The sequence below is a fragment of the Oncorhynchus mykiss genome, chromosome 13 (assembly GCF_013265735.2).
Source record: "Oncorhynchus mykiss isolate Arlee chromosome 13, USDA_OmykA_1.1, whole genome shotgun sequence".
Lineage (NCBI taxonomy): Eukaryota > Metazoa > Chordata > Actinopteri > Salmoniformes > Salmonidae > Oncorhynchus > Oncorhynchus mykiss.
The window spans coordinates 27534797-27549769 of record NC_048577.1 but is presented as its reverse complement, the minus strand read 5'-3'; the positions used below and the strand labels follow the sequence as shown (position 1 = coordinate 27549769).

Sequence of the window (14973 nt, the reverse complement as noted above, 5' to 3'; positions counted from 1 at the left end):
AAACATTTCAAACTAAGTATAGAATCAATCTTTAGGGTGTTTTTATCATAAATCTTCAATAACGTTCCAACCGGAGAATTACTATGTCTGTAGAAAAGCAATGGAACGCAGGTCGCTCTCATGTCAAATGCGTGTGATCAGCGCGTGACTCTCTGCCAGACACCTGACTCATTCAGCTCTCATTCAGTCCCACTTCACAGTGGAAGCCTCAAACCAGTTTCTAAAGACGGTTGACATCTAATGGAAGCCTTAGGAAGTGCAACATAACCAATATCCCGCTGTATCTCCAATAGGGGCTGAGCTAAAAAGATATTAAAAAAAGATTTCCCACTTCCTGTTTGGATTTTTTCTCAGGTTTTTGCCTGCCATATGAGTTCTGTTATACTCACAGACATCATTCAAACAGTTTTAGAAACTTCAGAGTGTTTTCTATCAAATACTACTAATAATACGCATACATTAGCATCTGGAACAGAGTAGCAGGCAGTTTACTCTGGGCACCTTATTCATCCAAGCTACTCAATACTGCCCCCTGTCACCAAGAAGTTCAAAAGAATCATAACTTTATTGACAACACTCAAATGGATACTGTCATTAACGCGGCTCTTAATACTGTAGCAAACATTATATTAAGCAGGACATTCAAGCGAGCCTTACAATTATAATCCAAAGTAGTGTGAAATGCAGTCATAAGCAACTTGGAAATGGAGGTTACTCCCCTGAGTTTTCCCCCATTCACACTCAGAATAGTTTGTGAAAAACTAAAATCTTTGCTCACCATTTTTGCTCCAGGCAGATATAGTACATCCATAACTATCGGTTTCCTCATTAGCAGGGAGGAGTTTCTATAACCAAATTGCATGTGCAATGCCCTCGTGCCGCAATTTTAGGAAACACTGAAAGGGGAGACCAAAAGTCATCTGGCACAGTGCTTAGTTTCAACAACATGAATAACTTATTTCTAGCCTGCAATCATCGATGTTACTACTAAAATATGACTTTTCTTGCTCATTTTAAGACAATTGTAACATTTATTACAGACTTCAATTGTTGTACAACATCATGGCTATGCTGTTGGCATCACCTTTTACAGTGTATTTCCACTGTTGTGGGCCTTTAACCATTTGTCTGACTTTGTTGTTCACACAGGAGAGATGCGGGACTATCGTGGATCCTCTGGGGAGCCTCAACAACCTCATTATGCTGACGAGGCAGAGAAGAGTCTCTCCAGATCAGAACACCTCAAGAAACACCTGCAGAGATCCACAGGGAAGATAACTCACTGCTGCTCTGACTGTGGAAAGAGATTCACCTCATCAGGCATTAAAATTCATCAGAGAATCCCCACAGGAGAGAAACCTTATAGCTGTGATCAATGTGGGAAGAGTTTTACTACATCTGGCTCTCTGACAGTGCACCAGAGAATCCACACGGGAGAGAAACCTTATAGCTATGATCAATGTGGGAAGAGTTTTACTACATCTGGCTCTCTGACAGTGCACCAGAGAATACACACAGGAGAGAAATCTTACAGCTGTGGTCAATGTGGGAAGAGTTTTTGTCAATCTAGAGATTTGACAGTGCACCAGAGAACACACACAGGAGAGAAACCTCATAGCTGTGATCAGAGATGATCTGATAAAAGATCTCTTATCAAATATCAGAAAATGTGTACATGGAGTTGTTTCATGATATCAATGAATTAATGTCACAATGTAGAATGTTTTAACATTGTAGTAGGAGTATTTTAATGATGTCACAATGCAGAATCTAAATGTTTGCTCCCTGTTCTATGGATTTCAGCATGCTATGGATATTAGCCTCAGGGGAAAAATCCAGGCTCTGAATTGGATGGGGCCACAGTGTCTCCTGACCCCTCCTGTCTCAGCCTCCAGTATTTATGCTGCAGTAGTTTATGTGTCGGGGGGCTAGGGTCAGTTTGTTATATCTGGATTACTTCTCCTGACCTATTCGGTGTCCTGAGTGAATTTAAGTGTGCTCTCTCTAATTCTCTCTTTCTCTCTCTCTGAGGACCTGAGCCCTAGGACCATGCCCCAGGACTACCTGACATGATGACTCCTTGCTGTCCCCAGTCCACCTGGCCGTGCTGCTGCTCCAGTACCAACTGTTCTGCCCTATTATTATTCAACCATGCTGGTCATTTATGAACATCTTGGCCATGTTCTGTTATAATCTCCACCTGGCACAGCCAGAAGAGGACTGGCCACCCCACATAGCCTGGTTCCTCTCTAGGTTTCTTCCTAGGTTTTGGCCTTTCTAGGGAGTTTTTCCTAGCCACCGTGCTTCTACACCTGCATTGCTTGCTGTTTGGGGTTTTAGGCTGCGTTTCTGTACAGCACTTTGAGATATCAGCTGATGTACGAAGGGCTATATAAATACATTTGATTTGATGAGATTTAACAAAAAGTGACTAACAAAAAAAAAGAGTTGTCCTCTAACCAGTGATGTACACATTATTCCCAGATTCCGTGTGGTTTTTGAGCTGTTAGTTTTAACAGGACGTGCAACCTCATCTGCCTCCTCTCAGCACACCTGATATCGATGAGTGATGACAAATAAGTGTTGCGTTCCTTTGTTTAGTGACCCCTAAATTTAAATGCATCACTCCAAAATGTAGCTGACTGTCTTCTGCAGGTTGTCCTCTAACCAGTGAGGTAAAAGATATCTCCCATTTCCATCTGTTTCTTTTTTTTTGTTGTGTTAGTTTCAACAGCACAAACAACCTGATTTCCCCCCTAATCGATATCAGTGATTTATTGCTACTTGTCAAAACAACAGCATTTCTGGTGCTTGTGCAGTTTATAAGGAGCTTGTTTTAAAAAATACAAGTAATATGATTATTGTGGCAGATGTTTGTGTATATAGCACATTTTATGTTTAGGTTTTCAATTTATCACAAACTGTTTCTGCATATTGGTTATTGATTTAGACACGTTAAACATGTGTTTTGACATTGGGGCTATCCCACCGAGCAAAATAAAATTGAAAAGCTGTTGAAAATAAGACTTATGCAATTAAATATTTCATATTTACATTTCATGTAACATTTAGTAATGATAATTATTTATGCAACCAACTGACAATTTTTTGTACAATTATATTGACATTGTTGCCCTGCTTTTAGAATATCAGGGTTAATTCTCAGATGTGCCAACCCAAATGTACTAAAGCATGACATTGGGGACTGGGCCCCGATCCAACAACATGCCTATCTACTGAACCCTGAAAAGAGAAAGAGGCTCCGCAGTGAGGTGGAAAGTTACTACAGATATTGCAGGAGTTTCCTCTTGAAATCAGACATATCCGTGGTGAGAACAACCTGGTTGCTGATTGTCTCAAGGGTGGGCAGTCAAAAATATTTGTGTTTTGCATTTAGCCAGTGCATTGCCATTTATTTTGACTGCAGATAATTCAAGGTTAGTGATTCATTTTATCTTTATTTCTGCTTTTTGTGAATGCTATATTTTGCTGGAAAATGGCTGTGCTTATTGTGGTTTGGTGGAGACCTAACATAATCGTTTGTAAGTGCTTTCGCTGAAAAGCCTATTTGAAATCAGACACTTTGGTGGGATTAACAACAAGATTACCTTTAAAATGATTTAAGACACATGTATGTTTTAGGAATTGGAATTATGAGATTTCTGTGGTTTGAATTTGGCGCCCTCTATTTTCACTGGTAGTTGTCATATTGATCCCGGTTATGGGATTGCAGCCATAACAAGTTAAGACATAGTATAAGATAGTAAGGTGCACCTGTAATTATTTTAAACCTGGACCCCATTTTAGAAGTATTGAAAGATATAAATGTAGGATTACATTATCCTAGGAACGTACCACGAGATAGAAATGTGGAAATATTCCCACAGGTAAAGAAATGGTTGAAAAACAACTAATTGATTAGGTATGTTTGAGAAAAGCATTGTGTCACTGTGGAAATGAGTCTTAATCTGATGTTTGGATAGTAACATATAGAAATATGCTTAATCAGATGATTGAAATTTGGATAATGAGCGGGATGATATTTTAGAAAGCAGCGGAAGATCTAAAGTTCCTGGGAAGCTTGATTTTGCCGTGGTCTCTGGGAAGTTAGAGAACGGTTGAGGATCCCATGGTCATTGTTCAGGAAACAAAAGTTTATTTCTTGTTCTGCAGAGAGTATGTTTGGAGAGTCCTTGAAAAAGCAAATGGAATGGTTGTCGTGAGTACCTGAGAATTTATTACGTTTTATATGGATTCTGTGCATATATGAAAATATGATGAATTGTATGTGTATAATCGATTACTATTGATTTGATGAAGTAATACTGGGAATATAATTAGATACAATTTAAACCACCCATTCGTAGACGTACCTAGGTTTTGAGTTGGTATCTTTAATGGATCATTTGATAAAGATGGAGGTTTAAGCATTATTAAACAGTCTACAAAGTCTGGGCAGTTGTCTCAGAAACTGATGGGAGTGTGTCCACTTTAGGGTACCCTAAATTACCCTAAGGATGAAACGCTAATTGGATTTTCTCCATCCGGGTACTACATTTGAAATAAAACTGCCCATAAGGCCTGAAAATGTTATATTTTTCTTCCCAGTATGAGAGGTGTTGCTAGATTTATTGAATAAACATTTTTTCCAAAAAGTTAGAGAACCAAGGTGGCTGACTAGCTGTTGATGTTGAAGAAGCGTCCCGTCCACTAGATTATACGTCACAGTGACAGAATCACCTGAAAGACGCACATCGCCATCTGCTGACTGGAGTTGGTATCGCAGTTGAGAAAATACTTTCAGCTAAAAAGCGACTGCCTCTAAAAACCATCGACTCCTTTTGAAAACGGGCGATGTGGCATCAGAAACATTTATTATCGTGTAAAAATGTACTGCAAAGTGTAGCTAAATAGAATAACTTTGGTCATACCCAGTCAGCACGTGACATCGAATCATGGGCGATATCAGGTCTGTCTGTTGTGGCCGCTATTTCATTAACCCCTCTCCTCCCCAGAGCACAGTAACTTAAGAACATGTGTTTTTCTGAAATTTAAGGGAAAATAAAAAAATCCAGCACTAGCAGAGCCCCAAGTCCCATGGGGACGTCCTCGAGGGCGTGGATGTTCTCCCCATCAAAGGCCAGCGGGATTTCACTCTCATGGTGAAATGGATTTCCGCCGATGTGCAGTAAAGAATTGAAGAGCGGTGAAATCTGTGTCAACAAAAGTAAGAAAAGATTAATACACATACAATTAACAAAGACCATAACAAATGTTCAGCTGTAGTTTTATATAAGCATGCACACTTATGTTTATGAAGAAACAGATGATTTGTGCATAGGCATACCTTGTCACGGACATAAAGGCCACTCGGGTCCTCATTGAAGAGGTAGGACAAGAGCAGAATCGCTGCTGTGGTCTCCAGTCCTAGTAAAGTAAAGCAATGATCTTATACACTTGCTAATTTTATTACAAAATACATTAGAGAAAGGGAAGGAATAAGAGCAAGTACCTCTTCTGTATTGTCCTTCAGGGACTGTCAAAATAGCAGGATGATGTCCTCACCCCTGCCTCGCCTCTCTACCTCTGCTAGTCCTTGAATTATATTTTTGTCTATATCCATTCCGTGGACTTGATTAATTTCTGAGAAGATCTGAAAAGATCATTTGCACACATTTGTATGCTAATAGATGTCAGTTTGTTTTGACTGCTATGTAGGTTAAATGTTCACTTCAAATGCAGCTGTCCTACAACATATCTGAACCTTCTTCTTGATCCCAATTGCATTGTGTCCATGTTCTGTCCTATACGAATTTCAAAGGAAGAGAAAATGTGTCAAAGAATAGTCTTACAAGCATTAAAACAAATATATATATATAAAATAAATATTGAAAGATAAAAGGCATCGACATACAATTCAATGCAAAATAGAAGAACATATTGGAGAAAGCACTAGCCAACACAGTACTGCCATAAAGTAACAGTACTGCCATACAGTAACAGTACTGCCATACAGGCCTAATATCACATTTCAAGATATCATTGTACACATTGTTCAATATTTTATCAGGCTGACTTGAAAGATTATACGTAACATTTTTTGCGTGGCAATACTGTGTTTGGATTCTGAAGAGCATTTATACAAAAGAGGAAGTCTAGACACTGTATTAATACCATTATGCATTTGAATCCCATCTACAACTTCCATCTAAGATATTAATTTCCCTCCACAAGGGGGCGGACATGTAACGTTTCCAAAATGGGATAGGATTGTACATGTAACGTTTCCAAAATGGGATAGTATTGTCCATGTAACGTTTCCAAAATGGGATAGTATTGTCCATGTAACGTTTCCAAAATGGGATAGTATTGTACATGTAACGTTTCCAAAATGGGATAGTATTGTCCATGTAACGTTTCCAAAATGGGATAGTATTGTCCATGTAACGTTTCCAAAATGGGATAGTATTGTACATGTAACGTTTCCAAAATGGGATAGTATTGTCCATGTAACGTTTCCAAAATGGGATAGTATTGTCCATGTAACGTTTCCAAAATGGGATAGTATTGTACATGTTACGTTATGACCCCTTGTGAGTTAATAGTATTGCATCCTGTAGCAGGCTATATAAAGAGGAAGACCTCCATTGACGATTCAGTTCGTCGTAACATCTCGTCTGGACAGGTACATAGTTAGTTAACGTTAGCTAGTTCATTCTCACAAAAGTGAGAACTGCTCTAGATTGGAAATTTACGTTAATGAGTATAAAGCCATCTTGGCTTTATGGAAACAATATACAATATATGGGAAAGAATATAGTTGAGGGAAATAATCCAAACCTAGTTTTGCCTCAATAGGACATAACATCTCGTCTGGACAGGTCACCGTCCTTAGTTAGTTAACGTTAGCTAGTTCATTCTTACAAAATTGAGAAAGGCTTTAGTCCGGCTCTAATCCAGCTGCACTGATTTTGTGTCCCAAGAACAAGACCTCTCTCTGATTGTGCAAAAGTGCATTTTTCATTGAGTGTCAGGCCAGTCTCCTGGAGTCGGGTCAGAACTGCTGTGAGCCTTACATCATGTTCTGCTCTGTCCCTTCCGCACACGAGCACATTGTCCGCGTGGACTATGACGCCACTCAGCCCATCCAACAGCTGGGACATGCGTCTTTGGAAATGCTCAGGACCGAAAGCAATTCCAAATGGCAAAACATTAAAACAGTAACGGCCAAACGGTGTTTTAAACATTGTGAGCGACCTACTCTCTGATGACAGCGGTATCTGCCAGAAACCTGAGCGGGCATCCAGCTTTGTGAAGACTTGTGAGCCATCCAACTGAGCCAGTGACTGCTCCACTGATGGTAAGATGTGTCTCTCTCTGCAGAGTGCCTCATTCAAGTTAGTCATGTCCACACAGATCCTTATTTGGCTTTTGGGACCACCACCATACCTGCACTCCAGTCTGTGGGACTCTCTATTTTAGACACCGCCCCAATTTCTTCCATCCTCCCCAACTCTTCCTTTACTCTGGCCAATAAAGGGATAGGTACCCGGCGGGGGGTGGTAAGGGCATAGGGGACAGTATCCTCTTTCAGGCAGATTTTGTAGTCACTTTCTATCCTTCCTAGACCAGAAAACACTTTTGGGAATTTCTTTTTGAAAACCTCACCTGGGTCCACCAGTTCGCTCACTCTCTCAATGAGTTGCAATACTTCAATTGCTGGCAGCCCCAGCTAGAGTCAATGACGAAGACAGGCTGGATGGCACTTTTATCTTTACTCTCCAGTTCAATCACCAAGTGCCCTACCACTGGTAAAATATTTTACTGGGCCCGTACAGTTTTGTTTGTAGATAGCAAAGGGCCATCTCTGCTATAGCTATACAGCCTAGTTGGGATAGCTGTCACTGCTGCCCCAGTGTCTAGTTTAAATGACACAACCTCCCCATTGAGTTTAATGTCTGAATGCCAGCCAGCATGGTTTCCCTTTACTTCTCCCAGAAAGATGGTGTCCTGCTGTACCTCCTCTGAGACCTCATGCATTTGCTTTAATCGACAGACAGCTGAAAAGTGTCCTCTCCTGTGACATTTCCTGCATTCCGCATCCTTTGCTGGGCAATCTTTCAATCTGTGGAAAGGGGATTTCCTGCATTTGCGACAAACACTTGAACTAGCTACTGGTGCTGTCTGTGATTGTTTTCTCCACGTCTGTCTCTGTTCTGTGTTCCCCTCCGTTTTTTTTAGCTCGGTATGAAAATGCATTTATTTCCTCGTCTGCTGTCTTTTTACTGTCTCACTCTGCCTAACCTGGTTTACAGCTTTGGACTAGGTAAACTGGGAATCCAACTAACTTTTCAGAAAGTTATATATTTCTTAATCCCACTACAATCCGATCTCGGATCAGCTCTTCCCTGAGCGCGCCAAACTGACAATGTTCTGCTAGTTTGTGAACAGCTGTGATAAAACTGTCGGTGGTTTCACCCTGCTCCTGTTTGCGCATATTAAACCTAGCTCTCTCAAAAATAATGTTGTCTCCCTACAAAATACGTTTCAAAACAGTCTTTAAACGGCACTGTAGTTAAGTGTCTCTTCCTCAGTCAACCGTGAAGCATTTAATATATCCTCGGCTTCATCACCCATAGAGTAGATCAGTGTATTAACTTTAAACGCCTCATTTTTCACGTTGAAGCCTGATGCTACCCTGTACCTTTCAAAGCGCCTGATCCAGTTCGGCCAGTTTTGAATGTCCATACAAACAAAATTATCCAGGGGACTAATGCGAAATCCGTCTGCACTAGCCACTGACTGGCCTGTCCGTGTTTGCGCCAGAGCCCGTTTAACTTGGAGACGCAAACCCTGAAATCCCGCAGGCTTCTTCCTTCTTGCAACATGTTGCTTAGCAGTAACTTAGTTAGCTAAATAATTATATGCGCTGATTTATCTTCAACACGGTGCCCTTCTTGATTTGAAACAGCCTGAATGTATGATTTACTTGGGACGCCCTTCACGTTTATGTGAATTTTAAAACCACTTCTGACACCATGTAGTATGATCTAAAAAAAAAGGACGCGCGACAACAAGGTTCTAGCTCCGCCTGGTTTATTAGCCTAACCCTCGCATGTCCTACATAGGTACGGATACCCCCAGGGGACATCCTACTACAAACCAGAATTGTTTTCGTTATTCATTAGTATGTTATATTATCATAAATTATTTCGATACATATTCAGAGCCAAACATCAACCCAAACTTACCTTTTTAACTGTTGTACAATATATGGGAAATAATATAGTTGAGGGAAATAATCCAAGCCAAGTTGTGCCTCAATAGGACATAACGTTATCTAGCTAGGTAACGGTACTGTACTGTAGCTCATACAACGCCGACGGTCAAACCCGACTTTCTAATATTTACGGTAATTAACTAAAGTAACGTTATGGAGATATTCACAGAAAACCAGAATTGTCTTCGTTATTCATTATTAGTATCTTATATTATTATAAGAAATTATTTCGAGACATACTCAGAGCCAAACATCAACCCAACTTAACCTTTTTAACTTGTTGTCGCATCCAAACTTGTCACCATCGTTTTCAGTTGTAATTGCGAAGTTCCCGGAAGAAGTCCAGCAACAACGGAGGTTCCTCGATGAACCCACCTTCTAACAAGCTCTTTGAAGAACCTTTTGGGGCTGTTTTTCATTGACCAAGAACCCTACTGTTCTTAGGGGATCTGACAACAACTCCAGTTGAACCCTTCATTTTTAGAGTTGTATTCGGCTCTATTTACTCTCAGATTCAAAACATGCAAAACATGCATCAACGATCAAGTCAGCTGCTGCTGCTCCAATACAGTATGAGGTGAGACGGTGAACTGACGTTGAACCGGGCAATCAGTCATTCATGTAGTAGGAAGATGATGTTCAACTAGAGATAAATCAGACCCAGCCTGAACTGTGTGATGGAGTAGGGACTTGTAGTTTCTCTAGAGATAAATCAGACCCAGACTGAACTGTGTGATGTAGTAGGGAGTTGTAGTTTCCAACAGAGCAATATTCCACATAGTTTAGGTATAAAACGTAATTAACTACAATTACCATAATCCATTGCGTGCCTATTTGTCTTGTCTGTGTTTCTTTTACACCTGCTATGTAAAAGAGACAGAATAATGCACAATGGTCAATGCTATCTGGGATATCTCAACCTTAAACCCCGACCTTAACCATTTTAAATGTTAACTTCAATGGGCTAGGGACGTCCCAAGGATGTATCTCTATCTGAAAATACATGATCTAAGTGATTGATAGTTGGTATTCAGCAGTCATAAAGCCTTATTTACTTTAATGAACTACTAAAATAGTGATTTTGTCAGACAGCATAGACAGCAGCTCTACACTTTGACTGACTGATCCATTCATCCTTCCATCCCTCCTCAGCCTTCTTGTCCTCTGAAGACCCAGTGAGGGTGGAGCTCAGTCAGAGAGCTGTTGAGGGACTGGTTAGGAAGAACACTTCTACAGCCAGAGAGGTGAGAGGTCACACATGGTTTAGATGGTAAATATTTATGTCCCCTTAGCAGTTCATCACGTCAGCAAAAGGGAATATGTTCCATCTATGTTTATTTACATGAGTACAAATTGTCCATGGATATTGGTGTAATTTCCCACCCCTTTTGGCTGTATGAAAGTACATTTCCTCTCAGGCACACTCATTTGTTCTTTGCTATTGTGAAGGTCATTTGTGTAAAATGTACTTTTCCCCACTACTCTTTACATTGCTTATGCATGTTCAGTGGCCTGACTGCATCCAGACTATGTCAAAGGCCCATCTTGGTAGATCTGAAACTAATGCAGCTTGGAGTGATCAGATGACAGAAGTCACATTTAGGTGCCAGGTGTAACTGAGGCTGTAGATGCTCCATATCTATTACTTGAGTGTTTAATATGACTAAATGTGTTTCTGTGTTGCAGGGGCAGTCAATAAATGGAATGGCAAGGCCACAGAACATGACATAAGCAGAGCTGTGGGAGATCACCTCAAGCCCCTGGTAGAGCCGGGGGTGGTGTTTACCACTCCTTCAACAGGCTTGAAAAGTGAGATTGAAACTGTTTTTCATGCTAAGATGGGCCAAGAGTCTGTTGATTGGTCTGTCATTGGGTTCATTTGACTCACAATATGTTCAAATCAAGCTTTATTTATACAGCACATTTCAGACATGGATGCAACCCAATGGAAACAGGAAAACAAAAACCCACACCAAACTTAGACAGGAAGCAAGCCAAAAAGGTGGCGACTCTCCACATCTATCAAGACAACTGGAGCACTGGGCCAGACACTCTTAAATAGAACCTGGACCAGCTCAGGTGAAACACCTTCCCACTAACGAGATGGACAAGCCAGCACAGGTGTAACACATACTGACTAACGAGGTGACACCAATCAGTTCGTCCTACATGCTAAAGTCCAACCTCAAAACATAAATGGGAAAACCAAAGCCTGTAACACCTTCCCCCTTAAGACAACAAATATATCCTATATTTTTGTTGGACAAGTTTGCTTACCACCAACAGAAAACTTCCATTTCACATTATAATCAACTACAATGCTTCTCCTTCACCAATATAAACATGGCGTCTACTGGCTGTCAACAATTAAAAACAAGAAAAAACACATTTCTAAATAATAATATACCATTTTCTCATTTTTCTTTCTATAGAATCCTAAAACTCACTAGCTTCTAGAACTCCCATCTTCCTAAAAACTCACTAGCTTCTAGAACTCATCTTCCTAAAAACTCACTAGCTTCTAAAACTCACTAGCTTCTAGAACTCTCATCTTCCTAAAACTCACTAGCTTCTAGAACTCATCTTCCTAAAAACTCACTAGCTTCTAAAACTCACTAGCTTCTAGAACTCTCATCTTCCTAAAACTCACTAGCTTCTTGTCCACTTGGAACGAGTCCAAACAAAACCCATCTCCAATACAGAAAAACATGCAGTCACAATAAATTGTGATCAAATGTACACCCCTTTGTTAATATGTATTGGCAATAATTCACTTAATTGTCAGGCATTGAATAATAAAACATATCTTTTGTCAGGCTGAATGTTTGAGGTGATTTGAGACGTGTCTTCAGTAGTGGAATAAAGACAATTAGCAATTGAATGTTGTCAAGAAATACTGGAGTGATGAAAGATGGTTAATAAAATTGATTATAGACCAATTTGTTATACTGTGTTTTTATTTGTTTATTTTAACCTTCATTTAACAGGAACCGAAAGGTTGCTGGACTGGATCCCGAGCTGACATGGTAAAAATCTGTCATTCTGCACCTAAACAGGGCAGTTAACCCACTGCTCCCTGGTAGGCCATCATTGTAAATAAGTCAGTTAAGAACAAATTCTGGCTTACAATGATGGCCCAACGCTCTAACCACTAGGATACCTGCAAGTAAGTTGAAATTAAGTTATTTTCAAGTCAAAAAAATTACCCCAAAATACATATTTTCAACCGAACGTATATTGGACGTCGGGCATAGTCTTCTTTTGAATGTCTTTTCAATGACATTTTGCTCGGTGGGAAAGCCTGATGTCAAAACAGTGTTAACGTGTCCAAATCAATAACCAATACGCAGAAACAGTTTGGGATAAATTGAAAACCTAAACATAAAATGTGCTATATACACAAACATCATGTTATTTGTATTTTTTAAACAAGCTCCTTATAAACTGCAGTGGGTCACCAACGTGGTAAGTGTAACACAACTCAACACAACACAACTTTAAATTCAGAGCCTGGATTTTTCCCCCGAACGCTAATATCCATATCATGTTGATATTAATTGATAAGGGGGCAAACATTTAGGCTTCTACATTGTGACATGATTAAAATACTCCTAGTACAATGTTAAAACATTGACAGTAATTCATTGATATCATGAAACAACTCCTTCCTGTATGTACTTTCTAATATTTGATCTAAGATCTTTTATCAGATTATCTCTGGTCAAAGCTAAGAGGTTTCTCCTGTGTGTGTTCTCTGGTGTATAGTCAGCTGCCCAGATGTAGCAAAACTCTTCCCACATTGACCACAGCTATAGGGTTTCTCTCCTGTGTGTGTTCTCTGGTGTGATATCAGGTTGCTTAGCTGAGTAAAACTCTTCCCACATTGATCACAGCTATAGGGTTTCTCTCCTGTGTGTGTTCTCTGGTGTGATATCAGGTTGCTTTGCTGTGTAAAACTCTTCCCACAATGAGTACAGCTAAAAGGTTTCTCTCCTGTGTGTATTCTCTGGTGTCGAGTCAGATTTCTATATGTAGTAAAAATCTTCCCACATTCATCACAGCTAAACGGTTTCTCTCCTGTGTGTGTTCTCTGGTGTGAAATCAGGTTGCTTAGCTGAGTAAAACTCTTCCCACATTGAGAACAGCTATAAGGTCTCTCGCCTGTGTGTGTTCTCTGGTGTGATATCAGGATGCTTAGCTGAGTAAATCTCTTCTCACATTGATCACAGCTATAAGGTTTTTCTCCTGTGTGTGTTCTCTGGTGTGATATCAGGCTGGTTGAATGACTAAAACTCTTCCCACATTCAGTACAGCTAAAAGGTTTCTCTCCTGTGTGTGTTCTCTGGTGTATCTTCAGATGGCTATATTGAAGAAAACTCTTCCCACATTGAGTACAGCTAAAAGATTTATCTTTTGTGTGTATGCTCTGGTGTAGAGTCAGATTTCTAGATGTAGTAAAACTCTTCCCACATTCATCACAGCTATAAGGTTTCTCACCTGTGTGTGTTCTATGGTGTGATATCAGGATGCTTAGCTGAGTAAAACTCTTCCCACATTGATCACAGCTATAAGGATTATCTCCTGTGTGTGTTCTCTGGTGTGGTATCAGGCTGGTTGAATGACTAAAACTCTTACCACATTGAGTACAGCTATAAGATTTCTCTCCTTTGTGTGTTCTCTGGTGTATCTTCAGATGGCTGTATTGAACAAAACTCTTCCCACATTGATCACAGCCGTAAGGTTTCTCTGCTGTGTGGATTCTCTGATGAATTTTAATGCCTGATGAGGTGAATCTCTTCCCACAGTCAGAGCAGCAGGGAGTTCCCTTCCCTGTGGATCTCCGCTGGTGTTTCTTGACGTGTTCTGATCTGTAGAGACTCTTCTCTGCCTCGTCAGCATCATGAGGTTGTTGAGGCTTCCCAGATGACCCACGGTAGTCCCGTCTCTCTCCTGTGTGAACAGAAAGTCAGACAGATGGTTAAAGGCCCACAACAGTGGAAATCCACTGTAAAAGGTGATGCCAACAGCGTAGCCACGACGTTGTACAACAATTGACGTATAATGAAGGTTAAAATGATTTGACAATTGTCTTAAAATGAGCAACAATAGTCATATTTAGTCTTGTTTTCACATTAGTAGTAACATCTATGATAGAAGGCTAAAAATAAAGTTATTAAAGTTGTTGAAACCCTAAGCAATGTGCCAGACGACTTTTGGTCGCCAATACAGGCCCCTTTCTGTGTTTGCTAAAATTGCGGCATGAGGGTGAAGCACACGCAATTTGGTTGCAGAAACTCCTCCCTGCTAATTTTTTTATTTTAACCAGGTAGGCAAGTTGAGAACAAGTTCTCATTTACAATTGCGACCTGGCCAAGATAAAGCAAAGCAGTTCGACAGATACAACGACACATGGAGTAAAACAAACATACAGTCAATAATACAGTATAAACAAGTCTATATACGATGTGAGCAAATGAGGTGAGAAGGGAGGTAAAGGCAAAAAAAAGGCCATGTGGCAAAGTAAATACAATATAGAATGGTAGATATGCGATGGAAGAATGTGCAAAGTAGAAATAAAAATAATGGGGTGCAAAGGAGCAAAGTAAATAAATAAATTAAATACAGTAGGGAAATAGGTAGTTGTTTGGGCTAAATTATAGGTGGGCTATGTACAGGTGCAGTAATCTGTGAGC

At 40.1% G+C, this 14973-nt stretch overlaps 1 protein-coding gene and 2 long non-coding RNA genes across 6 annotated transcripts in view; 1 reads left to right on the top strand and 2 right to left on the bottom strand.

Annotated features, from left to right (window-relative positions):
• Positions 1-2829: 2829 nt before the first annotated feature.
• On the top strand, positions 2830-11402 carry LOC118938451. The gene is made up of 5 exons (XR_005035729.1): positions 2830-4219; positions 5057-5227; positions 10433-10524; positions 10967-11089; positions 11200-11402. It is a non-coding gene; the product is annotated as an uncharacterized LOC118938451 (long non-coding RNA).
• LOC118938450 lies at positions 5077-9898 on the bottom strand. 2 transcript variants are annotated; one of them, XR_005035725.1, is made up of 4 exons: positions 9549-9898; positions 5513-5804; positions 5348-5427; positions 5077-5213 (listed from the first exon to the last, which is right to left on the bottom strand). It is a non-coding gene; the product is annotated as an uncharacterized LOC118938450 (long non-coding RNA). The 2 variants fall into 2 exon arrangements; XR_005035726.1 differs by lacking the exon at positions 9549-9898 and adding an exon at positions 8705-9054.
• Positions 11403-11550: 148 nt separating the features above from the next.
• LOC110487368 (gastrula zinc finger protein XlCGF57.1-like) overlaps positions 11551-14973 on the bottom strand; it is a 98996-nt gene continuing 95573 nt past the window's right edge. The window contains exons 2-3 of one of the 3 annotated variants that reach the window (XR_005035711.1): positions 11897-14230; positions 11551-11779 (exon numbers count right to left, since the gene is read on the bottom strand). Coding sequence is in view for 2 of the 3 variants with exons in the window: in XM_036942384.1 (XP_036798279.1) it covers positions 13008-14230 (1223 nt within the window). In the remaining variant the exon portion in view is untranslated. Of the gene's footprint in view, positions 11780-11821; positions 14231-14973 lie in introns of those variants that run through there. The other 2 variants (XM_036942384.1, XM_036942385.1) reach the window with 2 other exon arrangements.